At 36.1% G+C, this 16,690-nt stretch overlaps 1 protein-coding gene across 1 annotated transcript in view; it reads right to left on the minus strand.

The window, feature by feature from the left end:
- The window catches only part of ESR1 (estrogen receptor 1), a 306,468-nt gene that overhangs the window by 207,757 nt on the left and 82,021 nt on the right, over positions 1-16,690 (minus strand). Inside the window, 1 exon segment of the mRNA XM_020986619.2 lies at positions 15,160-15,276. Coding sequence (XP_020842278.2) covers positions 15,160-15,276 — 117 coding nt within the window.

Raw genomic sequence — 16,690 nt, forward strand, 5'->3', positions numbered from 1 at the left:
TTGTGATTTCATAGATAATCCCCTTTTTTCTGTTCTCCTTTATATATGGAAATTCTAATTTTATTAGTTATTTACTGTTCTACTATATATATGGAAATGCTAATTTTATTAGGTGTTTGTTACATTAAGAATAAATTAAAAAGAAGAGAAATCTGCTGTACTCCTACCTTAGCTGTGCTTGTGAGGCCTGGAACTTGAACAGTCATGTCTCAATGAGATATCAGCAACTGAAAGTGTTGAATGATCTTAACTCCTTGATATAAAATGCAGAATTGTGAAATTTCAAATGCTTATTTTGAGATGCCAAAAGGTTTTCCTTTACTAATGGCTTATAATAAATCAATAAAAGAGAATTGAATTTAGAGTCAGAAGAAGGGTCTCACTGGAATCCCAGATCCACCACATACTTACTGGGTATGACTTTGGGTAAATCATTTCAACTATCCAATCTCAGTTTCCTCTTTATGAGGAAGACTGAACCAGATGACTTCTGAGTTCCCTTCAAACTCCAGATCAATGAGCCATGGACTTGACATGGAATCAAATACAGGTTTGGAAACGAAAAGTTAAACACACATTGAATTCTGGAACCTGTTATCTCCTCTTATCTGCTCTATAGAAAGACTATAAAACTTTTGGTCATAATTCATGCTAGTGGACCTCACTATAGATGATGAATTGTAGAGGGTGTCAGATTGCCTTAAAGTGATATTACCTTATTTCTAAAATTTTCTGCTACTTTCCAAACCCATCTCACTCACTCCAAACCAGCTTTTCTCCATGAAAGGGCTGGATGAACCACAGAGTTCTGCAAGAGGACTGGGGAGACTGGAGAAGCAAGATCCCAAAAATACCCAAGAGAAATAGCTGGAATTTGTCACTATTTAGATCTGGGGACCAAAATAACCAGAAATCAATCCCAAATTCACAGGGTGGAGAAGGGAAGCCTGAAGGTTTGTCCATTAATTTTAGCAGACAGATTGACCTCATTGGCAAATGTATAGAAGAAGGGCTAAATCACAGTCTACATGGGAAGTAACAATAGGAAGACATGCAAAGCAGAGGATTAAAGATGAGCTTACTTTACTCAGCAACCTTGTTCAGTATCTTTCACTGATTTGACTAAAGATATCTTCCCATTCTGCCTAATGAGCCACAGCTACAATTAGGAATTGGACAATTTTGATGGAATTTAAGCTAGATGTGCCATATGTATATACATACACACACATACATACATATGAACATACACACATATATACACATATATCTGATTATTTTCCCTATAACAGAGAAAGTTATACCATGCTTCCTATATACATATTTATTCAATAAACAGTAATGCCCATGAGGTACCAAACACTGTGCTAGGTGCCATCTAGAGAAAATATTAAATAAGACTTGCCAGGAGAGTTTTAAGCTATAGTAAAGGCAATAAGACAGAGATATAAATATCTATATTAAAAAGTAAAACATGCTAATAAGAGGGATGTGGGAAAAAAATCTTTAAGAGAACTGAAAAAGGAGAGATAAGTCCCAGCTCGGAATAATACCAGAAGTCTTCCTGAGGGAGGGGGCTCTTAAGCTAGAGACATGCATATGCCATACTATAGTACTCCAACTAAGCATAAATGCATACAATCTACAAAATGTTTCATAAAATTGGGTTGCCATATAATGTTAAGAATGTAAATGTAAAACTCGTCAAAAACAAATTTATGTAGGAAATATGAACCACATGTACATAATTTTTTTTTTTACAAAGGCTTCCAATGCATTGGAGTCTTCCCTGTGTCTCTGGGACTAGTTGGGCGTCATTATCTTTACCGTCTCAGTTTCTGAAACATTTTACTGGTATTGGTTGGGACTCCATGCCTGGTTTGGTTTGATTTTGTTAGTGTTAGAGTAACTGTAACATTTGTTGGCATCACTTAATCAATCAATCAATAAACATTTATTAAACATCTATAATGTGCCAGACACTGGGTATAAAGACCAAAACAAAACAACCTCTGATGTCACAAGGTTTCCATTCTAAAGAGGAAGACAACATACACTCAGTGAGTCTATATGGAAAATAAACAAAATAAATACAAATTAATTGGAGTTGGGCATGGGGACAAGGGAGGAGAGACAAGAGCAGGTGCTAGAATCAATAAATGCTTCCTTCAGGAAGTGGAGGTCAGCTAAGCTTTGAAGGAAAGAAACTAGGTGTTCTAAAAGGGGGGGGCAGGGAAAGCATTTTATATATTCATTCAGATTTGAAGATTCTATCTTCATAAGATAGATGTCCACAGTCCTTGCTGAACCTATACCACTGCAACTTTGTGATTAGAATAGGTTTTTGACATAGGTGTGTGTTGTTTTTTCTTTTTTCTGAGACTGAACTGAGCATAATATTTTGCCATTTTTCTTTATCATCATCATAACACATTTCTATAGTGCTTTTGCACCTAAAAGTCACCAACAATGCAATATTCGTTGAGCAACTAATATATGCTTATGTATGCATGTGTATATATGGAGACAGAGAGAGCCATAGCCCCCACAGTGACTAGAACATAGCTATATATAGTTATATATACATGTATATGTTTGCATACTTATGTATATCCTTTATATGACCACATAGGCATTTGTGTCTATGTGGTAGGCACTATAAGGTACATGTGAATAAGCACATAAGGCATGCCTCCTGGCAAGAAAAATGGCAAAATATTATGCTTAGTTCAGTCTCAGAAAAAAAGAAAAAACAACACATGCCTATGTCAAAAACCTGATTTGTAGAACAGTCCTATTGAAAGCAATTATTCATACTAATTGTGTGAGTGTTAGGTATATGGAGTGCAGAAGAAAACTTCCCTGTTGCTTCATCATTATTTGCCGCAGGTGACACTAAGATTCTCACTTCAGTACTGTGACACCTTTTATGATGAGTTTACCATATAATAACTGACATTAACATAGTACTTTAAAATTTGAAAGATCCTGTATATACTTATTTGATCCTCACAACAATCTTGTGAAATAGACGCTGCTGTCCACACTTTACAGAAGAGGTAAGGATAAAGCCTAGAGAGGTGAAGTGACTTGTCCCTGGCTACATAGCTTCTAAATGTCAGAGGCTAGATTTGAACTCAGGTCTTCCTGGCTCCAAGTCCAGCATGCTGTCCCTTGTTCTATTCTCTGTTGCTATTTAATGTCTGCCTTCTCTAATCATATCCATTAAAAACATGAAATGAGCTTGGGGACTTTTAAGCTTTTGAGACTTATAGAATCTGCAACTAGCAATTTGACATTATAATCAAGTTTTATATGAATCAATACTACAGATGTAGTCTTACATTGCAGGGGACCTCTAAAATGAATCCGTATATAACCATTTATTTTCCAGTCAGCAAAGGTCACAGGCAAGAGGGATTCTTTCTGATTTTTTTTGATAAGCTGAAATACTCACATCACCATCAAAATTTCTTCTGATTTTATAAAATTCCTTGGAAAGGTGGATTAAAATTCCCTTTTCAAAAAATTAATCACATTTTACCCACATAAAAGATACATAATATCTGTAATTATTTCTTTCACCTGTGCCTTAATCTATAAGTACAATATAAGTACAATGCATTTGCTTAGAAAATCTCACAGTGGATTTCAAGCTGAACACAAAAATATCCATCCATTTACTCAGAGTTATTTTTCTGGTTCATTCACTGGAAATTCTAACAACCACTACCACCACCAAAAAAAATAAATAAATAGCTTGTATCAGGAGATAATTGCATGAATCTTGCATGTCTGGAAAAAATCCATTTGTTGCATTAAATATTGGTTGCTTCTATTTCTGGGAAACTTTTTAGTAGTGCCCTGATTTTATGTCTTTCTTTGTTCTCTTAAAAACATCATATTATAAGTGGGTGTGTATATGTATATAAATACATACATAGTGAATATTTAATTCAAAAAATAAAATTTTCTATAGATGGTAGAGTCCATACAAAATCTTCTGATACAGGCATTTTTTTTTAGCAAAGAGACAGAAGATTGTTACAATGGGTGTTACAATGGTTTACAATTAATAAAAACCTCAACTAAACGTAAGGATATTTTTATTCCACATAGAAGGTAGCACTTGAACTAAACTTTGAAGGAAGAGAAGGATTCTGAGTAGAATGGTCTTTGTTTCAAAACTAATATTAAAAAATATAGAAATAGGTATTTGTCAGTTTCAATACCTAATACTACAAATTAGCATAACATCCCATAAAGTTATAGATTGCTCCAGAGTTTAAAAAAAAAAAAGCTCCTCTAATAAAATATAAGCTCCTTGAGAGCAGGGAATGTTTAGTTTTTTGTCTTTGTTTCTCCAATGAACAGTACCTGGCACAGGTAGGCATTTTTAAAATTCTCATTAAGTATTTGATTTTACCTTTTCTCTGACTTTTTAAAGTCAAACTCTTAACATTAACTCTCAACCCTCCCTTCTGAAGCATCTTGGATTTCTTGTAAGTCACAATCCACTCCCATATTTGGATTATCCCACACCAGTAATTCACTTCTACCCTCTTTATGATTTGTTTGACTTTGTTGCTATTAGTATTAATGATCTGTTTATAGATAATTTTTTTATAGTTTATAGTACTTATAGAGAATAGCCAGATAACACTAACAAAAGGTATCAGAATATTGGAGATGATTCAGATGGGAGCTCATTTAACTGAAATGGCAAAGGGGAGAAATTCCTGGCAATGCATACTAATTTGGGCAGTTCAGTAAAATTTCACATGGCACTTTCCTTTGAGACTTCTGGCCAAACAGGCTCATTAGCTTTTCTAGGTTATTAGGAAACTATGTTCTTAATTTTAAATAATGTGGCTAATTATTTTAAAGCTACTTGAAAGTTCTTATAATTTCTAGTTTTGTAATACCGGTAAATTGTAAGCCATATGATTGTCACTAGACTCACCAAAGGTAAATGATTAGTCAAGGATAGCCGCTTCATCATAGGTGTCCCTTAAATGGTATTAGGAAATCCTACCACTAACTCTCCATTTGTCCTAAAAGAAATCAAATAATTATCTGTGTCAATTTCCTCATTTGCACGATAGAAAAGATACCATAGACCTTTTTACAAATCTTTCATGCAGTATTTTTTTAAGTCAACATGTTAAAAACCAAGAATTATACAATATAATGAACAATACTATACCTCATTTATGATTCTTCAGTATCTGGGGTTCATGAACATTACATGAAAATACAGTTCAAAAGAAGGAAAGAAATAATGCCTGCCCTTTGATTTCATTACTATAAAAAAAAAAAAACAGACAAAAACAATCAGGCTTTGACACCCTGTATGAGTAATGAATGTTTAGTCATTTCACTCCCTGGTTGAAAAATATTAGAGATCTCCAACCTGACAAGATATCTTAGAGGTAGCTAATACATGTATACAAACACTATATAAGCATTTATATAATGTGGTCATAGACATTGTATAAACACAAAAGAGTCCACAAGTCTGAATTATAGACTAAGTTGGAATGATCCCATGGGCATTTGGACAAATGTCTCCTGGTCTGTTGGGCTTCTGGCCCAATCCCTCTTGGCGGCTTCTTCAAACCTACTTCTAGTCCAGCACCAATCTGCTTCCCAGTTTTTCCAGCAACTTTCTTATTTTAATCACCCAGAAATCTGAAAGCCACATGGGAATCTTGACTAACAAATCCAGTGGGCCCAAAAGGAGAAATTAATTTGAGGGGAAGAAGCAAGTGATTAAAGAGTAAAAAGACCTCTTTGAAATGTATAAGATAAAGATGGTTAAAGTGAAGGAATAAGAGAAATGAGCTAAGTAAAAGAGAACTAGTCGATATTATGTGGAGGAGGGGAATGTATCAAATCATATATCATTGCCTATACTATGAAAAGTAGTCCAGACTACTCTCAGAAGGTAACCTAATCCTGGTTGTAGGTTAAGTGTTCCTATCCAATTCTAATGTGACTCTCGACAAATGACTGCTTTAATGAGAACAATGTACATGCTGAATTCACAGTAGATGGACCTCATTGATGATTCCTTTGATTAAAATAATTATTGTATTCTCTAACCTATGACAAGTAATTGGATGAAATCCCATAGAGCCCATCCACCAATTCACATCTCTTAGACAAACACTGCTAATAATGAACAGGAGGCCCAGAATTGAACAGAAAGAAAAAAGTAAGCCAGGTTGCCTTTGAGAAAGCATAGAATTCATCTCAGTCTTCTCCCTGAAACAAAAAGCTATCTTTTTCATATTGATAGTTTTCCAGGGAGGTTACAAGGCTGAGAGTCACAGAATACTATAGTCTCTGAAGACTTGTAGTTGAGGATCACACAGAGGGCAAGAGAGAAGTAAATCAGGGTCAAAAAGAGGAAGAGATGAACAGGCTGCAACACATCACAAATGAGCAATTGAGCAAGAAAGGTGGTATAAATGATGTTATCAGAAAAAGGTATGACTAAAGAAGAATATAAGAATGGAAGACAATAGTGGTTAGCCAACATGATCCATTGATATCTATGTAATGCCAAAATGTGAAGAATTCTCAACTCCTCCATACATTGAGTGGACCCCGAGTGGTTTAAGAGGACATGGACAAATTGCACAAGAGAGGCAGGTATCAGATAGGGATGGGTTACCATTTACTTTGTTGGTGAGAGAACCCACATCAGTGAGATCATAGGCTCACTTTTTAATTACTGGAGTATCTTTGATAGACCTCTAGTAAGCATCTCAAAATGGATTAATGGTACTTTTCCATTTATCCTCATAACTAGGAATAAATAGACAGGAAACACCTGAGAATTCAATGATATCCAACCAAACAACCCAAGCTTCTCTATTCTCAGCTCAATTGTTCTTTGTCTTAAGATCTAGCTCTTTCTGTTTCTATTCCCATGCTATTTTTGTACTATTTCCCTATGGCCTGTTACATCAATTTCTATGCCTATGTAAATATAATAAGATTTTGAAAGGTAAGAAAGACATCTACAGAGCATCTGTCAGCAAGATACAAGCAGATAAGATTGAGGTTAAGTATTGCTGACTTCCAAAAAAGTGATATAAGGAAATATTGGACTCAATGAAATATAGGCTAAATGAGTTCAATATTAACTGGTTTTGTTCATATATTTAAGTATTATTTCTTGTGGTATTTTGATGGTTTATGTCTCCTAGATCTAAAACTATAATTATTAGATGTCAAACAGAAAATGAAACTAGTGATTATCAGCATTTCAAGTGCTTTTTCTGCTCAGGCAGGGACAGGCTCAGCAGATCTATAGACACCAGGCTCTGGCTCTTACAGTTTCACTAGTTAATCACCTGCTCACTATAAGAAATAGGAAACTCCCTCAACTGTGGTAGCTGTTGCCAATAAACAACCTAAAAGAAGGGGTACCAGCAGAATAGCTCTACCTGTCAATACAGCCTCTATCCAACGAAAGTGGTCACTCCCATTAGTGGTTATCCTCACCATATAATTGGCCATTGCAGTTTATTGAAGGTCTCCAATGACTGGACACACATTCTAGCATCACTGTCCCTACAGCTATCAGACACCCTCTATAATTTCCCTTATCAGCAGAATCTTGGTCAGTGGCTCATGAGAGGGTAATCAGTATCCCTCGGAGAGTAGGAGTCTTCTGTTGGGCTGTACTGACTATATGTGTACTTGGGAGTTGAAGGTCCTAGGGATATGATCTTCTTTTAGTGAGGACTCTATCCAAGCAGTGTTCTGAGACAAGAATCAGTCTCTTATTTGGGGTACAATATTTTGAGACCTCAACCTCACTTGCAGGAAAATAGCTGCCTGTGAAAGCTATATTGTTCATTCAACAGTATTGAATGAATGAATGAATGAATGAATGAAAAAGCATTTATCAAATGCTTGCTACCATATTGCCAATGAATGAATGAAGCATTTATTAAAACATTTGCTATTACAGATCTCTGTGCTAAGCACCAGGAATGCAAATTAAAAAATAAAATTAAAGAAAACAAGAGTCCTTGCTCTCAAATTCACTTTCTAATAGGAAGCAACAACACTTATTAGGAGGACTCAGCTGCAGGGAGGGTGAAAAACTTCAGTGATCTTTAGAGTACAGTGGCAGGGCAAATACAATAACTAGAGTAGAGAGAAGGTAAGGTTGATGTACCTACACCTTCTTTGGTGTCATTTTGATTGGTAAAACAGTATCAGTTTCTGAAGTTGGACCATTTGACAGTGACAAGGATGTTGGTAGCAAGAATTTTCTTTCAGATTTTCAGTAGCTTTGCTGCTGAGGAGATGGAGTCTACAGGGTAGGGAGAGTAAGTTTCTGGGGTCATTCCTCTCAGTGATGGCTGTGAGACCCCATACTCAAAGCACAACTCTCCTCATCCTGATGTCCCTATTCCAATAGTAGCACACTCATTTAGACCTTAAGGACATCTCTCATATATACTCCCTATTCTCCTCTGGTACTGCCAGAACCCTGGTTCAGGCCATCATCACCCCGACCACATCTGCCCATTGGTTGATCTCTCTGGCACAAGTCTCCCTCCACTGTAGTCCATTCTCCATTCAACTGTCATAGTCATCTTCTTAAAGCACAGATCTAACCATGACATCTCCCTAGTTGATAAATCAGTGGCTCTCTGTTACTATTACTAAGTCCTTCAAAACCTGGCCCTTTCTACTTTTCAAGTTCTCTTACATCTTACTCCCTATCCCCATCCCAACATGTCCAGCGAAGCTGACCTCCTTGTTATTCCTCTCAAGTAAATACTCAATCCTCCAACTCCAGACATTCTCACTGGTTGTTACCCATGCCTGGAATTTTCCTTCCATATCTACTTCTCATCTCTTTCCCAATCCTACTTAATCTTCATGCCTCTTCTGTGAATATCTCCAACTTATCCCGTATATATTTTATTTATATACAGTTGTTTGGATGTGGTCTCCCCCATTAGAGCATGAACTACTGAGAGCAGAGACTGCTTTTTGCCTTACTTAGTAATCCCAGTGGTTAAGAATTATATATAGAACACAATAGGTATTTAATAATGCTTACTGACTGACCTAGGGGCATTTCTGTTCCAGAGGTTCTTAGCTGCTACATGAGGAAGCCTCCCTAAGTTCTGAGGAGAGGTGGTGGTGGTGATTTGGCTCTTGATTATACAGCTTACTGTATCTCCCTACAGGCACCTTGCTGACTCAGCTAGAGTGGGTTGCCTGCTTCTTAGTGGTTTTTGGGTGAGGAGTATTGGTCACAGGCCATTTACACAGCAATTGCTTCCTTAGATGCTGGGAGGGTAAAGAATGTGACTGGGTTCTGGAAGCAGGACCAGTGGCCTGGGGGAGGAGGATCCTTCGAATGTTGTGCTTGGGACTCTTGGACTCTTAACTCTGGGTAAAGATTGGGGATAAAAACAGAAAACCTAAAAGTCTTTGCCTTCAAGGACATAATATTCTAATAGAGGTTGACAACAAATATGATAGAGTAGCTATTAAATGTTACTACATAGAACTACATTCTAAAAATTACTACATAGAAGTAAAGTAAACCCTTATAGATAGATGTATGGGAGAGGATATATGTGTGTGTGTGTCTGTGTGTACACACATGTACACATATATATATATGTGTGTGTATATATATAATTATCTTTCATTTGTTCAAATTTAAATATCCTTTCTTCATATAAACAAAAAACTCTTAAAGTTTAATCTCCAAAGTTGTATAAAGGATAATATCTATCAAATAAAATGATAGGATCACACTCTAGAACTGGAAAGGACCTTGAAGATCATATAGTTCACCTTCCTTATTTTACCTAGGAACAAAGAAGATCTCACAGATAGTCAGTGGCAGAAGTGGGATTTGAACTAGGGTACTGTGACTCAGTTCAGTGCTTTGCCTACTGCACCAAGAACCTCTAATAGTTTTGCTTTTGCTTTTTTACCAGAAGGGGGGGAAATGATGTATGAGAAGCCCAGCTAACTTACTTTAAATTGTCATCAAGATCCATTCTGCCATAACTCTGTTTTACAACTAATTTTGAAGTTTATATTTAATCATATTTCCAGTTGTCAGCTGAATGAATTTTCACAGTGGGTTTTAAGAGGTTGATGACTGGGATCTATTGCATCAGTTATATCAAATATTGTGGGAAATATAATAAACTATACAGTTTTATGGCAAATATTTTATGCAATTTATGTTCTATGCTTTCATGGCTTACAATTTTACAACTCATAAGCGTGGATTTGCCAAAGAGCTACCCAAATTCACACTTATCAGCGCATGGATAAACACTCAACAAAAAATATCTGAGCACTAAGAAACATCCATTTTTGAGTCACATAAATATACATGTGTACCAAAATGTACATAGCAATACTTTTTGTAGTAGCAGAGTACTCAGAACAAAGCATTAGCTAAGAACTGAAAACAACCCGATCAAATGGAAAATAGGTAAAGAGACTATGGCCCATGAACACAATTGAATGTTATTGCACTGCAGCAGAGGAGTGTTGGAGCCAGTTCTAAGTACCAGTTCAGGACAGCCAATTGTTGAATGTTCAATGAGCATTTCCACTGGAAAATGGCAAGCACTACAAATCAGGACCTGAATTGTTGTTTTGAAATTGTCTAGACTTGAGAAAGTGTTGAAGACCATTTAAAATACCTAGACAGTATAAAATACCGAGCATATACCTGCCAAAACAGACACAGGAACTGTATGAATATAAATATAAAATACTTTTATGCTAATAAACTCAGATCTAAATAAGTGAAGTAATATTTATTGTTCATAGGTATGTAAAAGCAATATAATTTTTAAATGATAATTTTTACCTAAATAATCTATTTATTCAATGTCATCCCAATTAAATTGCTAGAAATTATTTTACTAAGCTGGAAAAAATAATAACAAAGTTCATTTGGAAGAACAAAAGGTCAAGAACCTCAAAGAAACCAGGGGGAAAATGTAAAGGAAGTAGATTTAGCAGTATCAGACCTTAAACTAATTATGAGATGAGAGCAATGTTGAAATGTAAAAAGGATAATTTTGATTATTTTAAATTAAAATTTTCTCACATAAATAAAACCCATGTAGCCAAAAAATAGAAGGAATGCAAAAAATGGAGGAAAAAAAACTTTCACAGACAATCTCTGATAGGATGTGATTGGGTTATAATATTATTGTGGTATAGGAAATGATGAAGAGATTGATTTAGAAAAACATGGAAGACTAGGACTTATGAGGAAGATGCTATCCATCTTCAGAGAAAGAGATGATTGGCAGAAATAAGCATAGTATGGTCTTACATATGTGTGTATGAGTATGTATGTGTTATGTTTATAGATATATATGTGTATCTATGTATATGTATGTATGTGTGTGTGTGTGTGTGTGTGTGTGTGTGTGTGTGTGTATGTATACAGCCACGCTTTAGTGTAGCCTTCCTTAGGGTGATAGGGGGGAAGGAAGGGGGAAAAAATAAAGTCAAAAGTGCATAGCAGAGAACAAAAGAAAACCAACAAGGAAGCAAAGAAAAGCTGGGCAGCTTTGAAAACAATGTGTAGTATTTATTATATAGGTTTTCCTGAAATGCAAATTAATTGTTTTATACTGAATCCTCATTTATGGTTTGCTGTATACATAGCAATATTTTTTTCTTTTCTCATTTTGTATTTAAGCTAAGAAAGTGTTGGAAAAATGTTAATAATGCAGATTAAACTTATGAGTATGTCATGCTACCTTTTTTGGGGGGGTAGAGCTGGTTATTAATCATTTATCATCATAGATTTGACTATAAGAAACAATGAATACAATCAGTACTGTATGATCTAGTGCAAAGTAAAATAAGGTGGGAAATGGGAATGGGTGTGTATCTGTGTGGGTATCTCTGTGTGTATAACACATACACACAATGACCATAACAATATAAATGGAAAAAAACAACAAAAGCTAAAACTGAAAATGATTGATGTGAAATTGTACTGAGTAAGCTTGGCTTCCACTAAGAGATAGAAGAGAATGTCTTCTTTCCCCTACTCTTCCCCTACTTCTTTTATAGAGGTGGGAGATTATGAATATGGAACAGTATGTATAATTTTGGACTAGGCTGATATGTGAGTTTTGCTGAATGCTTATTTTTCTCCTTTATTTTTTCTTTATTTTAAGAGATGGTACTAGGGGAAGAAAAGATAGAAGGTGGAATATATCAGTAAATGAAAATGTGTAAAAAACAAAAAGAATAGTTAGCATTCATATAGTGCTTTAAGATTTGCAAAACACTTTGCAAATATTATTTTGTTTGATTCTCACAACAGCCCTGGGAGGTAAGTGCTATTATTATTCCATTTTGTAGATGAGGAAACTGAGGCAGATATGTTCAATGATTCATCCAAGGTCACATAACTAGTAAGTATGTGAGGTTATAGTTGAACTCAAGTCTTCTTGATACCAGGGACAGCTCTCCATCCACTGTGCCACCGAGCTATCATATCAATAAACATTTTTTAAAACATAGATGTGTATATATATATATGGTATCCCCAAAATCTAAGCTATTACAGCTTAAAAGTGAACTAAGTTTTTGAGGACACCCTTTAATATAGGTGTATGAAAAACTGTGAAGAAAGAAGCAATCAGTTAAGCTGTATATATGTTTTCTTACTTTTTTTTAAAAAATGGTGGTGATGGTTTTTGTTCTACTTTGTTCTATTTAGGAAGTGTGTTAAGTTCAACCAAGATGCATACACACACATAATATAGACTATTTTAGAAAAGCAGAAGTCATATGAGAATATCACTCTCATTTGGGCCTCCTCAAAGAAAAAAAGCTAGTCTGACTCAACAAGTGGACACTTTTGACTTTCTGGGGGAATTTGGGGAATTTAAACAGCTGTTTTGAAACTAGGATCTTGGAAAGCAGAGCAATTTGACTTGGACTTTTACTGTTTCAAATTTCAGCTCTTTCACATAACTGTTAAATTCTTGTCACACATAAAGTTACCTTAAGCAGCTTTTTGTGAGTTTAATTAAGTCTTACTAATTCTCTAACCACTCAGAGAGAGATGAATTCCTTAAATATTTAATCTGTTTATGACTCAAAGTGTCATTTTCTGAATACAGCAGTAAAATTCTTGGAATTAATTACACTTTGAATTAAAGCTGCTTTTTTATATACTTGACATGTAGCCATAGTTCACCCAATGTGTAAATCAAACAATTCATCTATGCATCATGCAAAATTTACTTCAAATGTTGTATTCAGCAACCAGCTACAGAGCCCCAGAGCTGACCATGGGCAGAAGATTTTCTCACTGCTCCTCCATCAGCCCACACCCTCAGTCCTATCCAGGTTTATCTTTTCATCGATTCCCACACTTGGCTCTTCCTCCCTCTCCTTCTTCCTTTGTTCAAGTCCTCATGAATGTTTTAAGCAGCCAGCTAACTCTTGTCAAATCAGAAGCTCAAGCCTGTTTTCCATATTACCCTTTTTCAAAACCGCAATTTAATACCTCCGTTAGTACACTTTTTTCCTACTAACACGAATACCAAACAAAATTCTTGTCCTATTCCTATCCTGAATGCACTCCTGCATGTGTTGTATCTATCTGCATATAGACATAGCAATAGAGATTAGTCCTGTGATTTTATTGCAAAAGGGAACTCTCTCTCCCAATGCAGACTCTGCAATTAATGGTCTTGGAGAGTTGTTTAGATCACTGAGAAATACAGTGATTTGCCTAGGGCCAGTAGATGTCAAAGGTAGGATTTAAACCCAGGTCTTCATGATTCTTCAGGCTTCCTCTCCATCTGTGTATATTAACGTTAACTGTACATTTTATTAATGTTAACTGTATATTTGTCCCCACAGCTATACTGTAATTTCTGGTAAAACCCTAACCTGATCTCTCATTGCTGTATGGAAGTGACCCTGTATTCTCAAAGGCTATAAGAGTGGAGCAAAGTCCTGGCAGATCCTACTATACTGAAAATGTATGAGGCCAGTGACGGACTATATCTCTCTGTCATCTGAAGATCAATCTAGTTGAGTTTAGAAAGGCCTTTTACTAGAAGGTTGGCCACAAGGTAATGAGTTCAAATCCTGGCTCTTCTACTTAGTACCCATATAGCCTTGGGCAAGTCATTTCCCATCTCTGGATTTCAGTTTCTTCATCTGTAAGAAAGGGGGTTTGAACCAAACAATCTCTGAAGTTCCTTCTAGCTCTAGCTCTTTGGTCCTATGACCTGAATTTGTTTTGTTCCATTAACTCACCAAATCAGCTACTCAGGCATGGAGGGATTATAATATACATGAGTGCCACTTATGCCCACACAGATTAAATCCTAAAAGTACCAGTGAAGTATCATATCATAGGCTTATTAGAATAGAAAGTAGATGGGCCAAGATAAGCCTCCAGCTGTGTATACTCAATCACACAATTCTTCCATGCCTACTGTGAGCAGGGCAGTCTGGCTAGGCTTTGTAGGCAGGATACAAAGAAATTAGAAGGCAGTGTAATAGCAGAGATGAAGAACACATTTACATTCCTATGTAACTTGAGAATATTCCATTTTTAATAGGTATTTTATCCCTAGTACTGGGTTACAAATTGTAAGAATGAATATAATCTGATTGACAGAATGATTTCCAGTTATTTTGGTAAACACCTAGGTTGACCTAAGGCATAAGCACCTTGTTTTTACACTTACAAGACTTGATTTTGAGAAGTACAAGGAATTTTTAGGGATAATTTCCCAGCCCCAAACAACAGCAGACAGTAACAGAAAGATTTTTAAGATTATTTTTAAAATAGTCCCTTCCTTTTGCAATGTGATATCCACACCTTTGTCTTAAAGCACATTGAAGGAACATGAAATAATCATGTAGGGAATTTCAGTTCTGCTTTCATATGTATGTCTGTATACATGTACATATGTGAATATCTATAGGGGGTGAATTGTGGTGCTCTTTTAGTAATAACATTCACACAGAAAACTGAAGTAAAAAAATGATGGTTAAAATTCATCCCATTGATACCACTGATGCTGAACAAATACAAGATAACATGGTAACACAGTGTATAATGTGTGGTCCTTGCCAGATAGTACTTACCACCTTTCATCATGCCAACTTCATAGCATTTTCGCAGTCGACAGGCCTGGCAACTCTTTCTCCTGTTCTTGTCAATGGTGCATTGGTTGGTTGCAGGACACATGTAGTCATTATGCCCTGTTCAAAGCAAGAGGAGACAAAGAATATGATTTCTGGGATCTAGAGCAGATCAGTTTAAACACAGTGGAGTTGTTTTCATGAGACTCCATGACACTTAGCTAATAATGTGGTTACTCCTGCCACCCAAACCAGTTTAAGTGATTGTCACATAAGCATCATTTTAACCTAGTCAGAAGCCAATCATTTAGACTTGATTTCTGTGTTAGCCATTTCCTCAGTGGATCCTTTGAGAAAGTTAGTGAAAGCAAATTTCAGCTTAGCAGCCTCACTCTCTATTTCCCTAGCTATTTTGTGTACTTCCGGGACTGAAAATTCCATATCTGAAATGTTCTCCCTTCTTATCTTCCCCATCTAGTTTCCTTCCCTGGCTTCCTTCAAGTTTCAGTTAACTTTCTTCAAGTTCCCACCCTCAACAAAAAGCCTCTCCTAATCCCCCCTAATTTTAGTGCCTTGCCTTTATTAATTGTTCCCTATTATTTTCTATTGTTTGTTTTTTAGTATTTTTTTTCAGTCGTGTACAACTCTTTGTGAACCCATTTGGGGTTTTCTTGGCAACAATATTACAGTGGTTTGCTGTTTCCCTCTCTAGCTCACTTTACAGATGAGGAAACTGAGGCAAACAGGGTTGAGTGACTTGCCCACAGTCACACAGCCAATGATTATCTGAGGCTGGATTTGAACTCAGGAAGATGAGACTTCCTAACTCCAGGCCAGGTGCTCTATCCACTTCACCACCTAGCTGTCCCACTGAGTGGATTGATTGAGTGCTTTGTGAGGTCATTAGAGATAGATGAGATCAGGTAATCATGCAGAAAGTGGAAGCAAAGTTAAATCATGGATGGAGAGGAATTCAGGAGGGAAAAAGGGAAAATATTCAATCAATCAATTAACATTTATTAAGCACCTACTATGTATCAGGCACTGTGCTAAAGGCTGAGGATACAAAAGAGGCAAAAAGATAGTCCTTACCCTCAAGAAGCTCACAGTCTAATGGTAGAATTAACATGTTGATAAGTATATACAAATAAGCTCTATACAAGATAGGATATAATTAACAGAGGGAGGGCACTAGAATTAAGAGGGGTTGGGAAAGGCTTTTTTTTTGGTTAAAAGAGATTTTAGTTGCAACTTAAAGGAAGTCACAGAAGTTAGTAGGTGAAAATGAGTGCAGAGAGCACTCCAGGTACAGAAGCTAGCCAGAGAAAATTCCTAGAGCCAAGAAATGAATTATCTTGCTCATGGAACAACTAAGAGGTCAGTGTCATTTGATCAAAGAGTACATGGTGGGGAGTAAAGTGTAAAACGTCTGGAAAAGTAAGAGGTTGGTTATGAAGGGCATTGAAAGGAGAAAGAGGAGGACACTAGAGAGGTTCTGGACATGAGTGAGGTGAAATACGGCTGGAGTTCTTCT

This window comes from Phascolarctos cinereus, unplaced genomic scaffold, assembly GCF_003287225.1.
Source record: "Phascolarctos cinereus isolate Bilbo 61053 unplaced genomic scaffold, phaCin_HiC Scaffold_5;HRSCAF=322, whole genome shotgun sequence".
NCBI classification, from domain to species: domain Eukaryota; kingdom Metazoa; phylum Chordata; class Mammalia; order Diprotodontia; family Phascolarctidae; genus Phascolarctos; species Phascolarctos cinereus.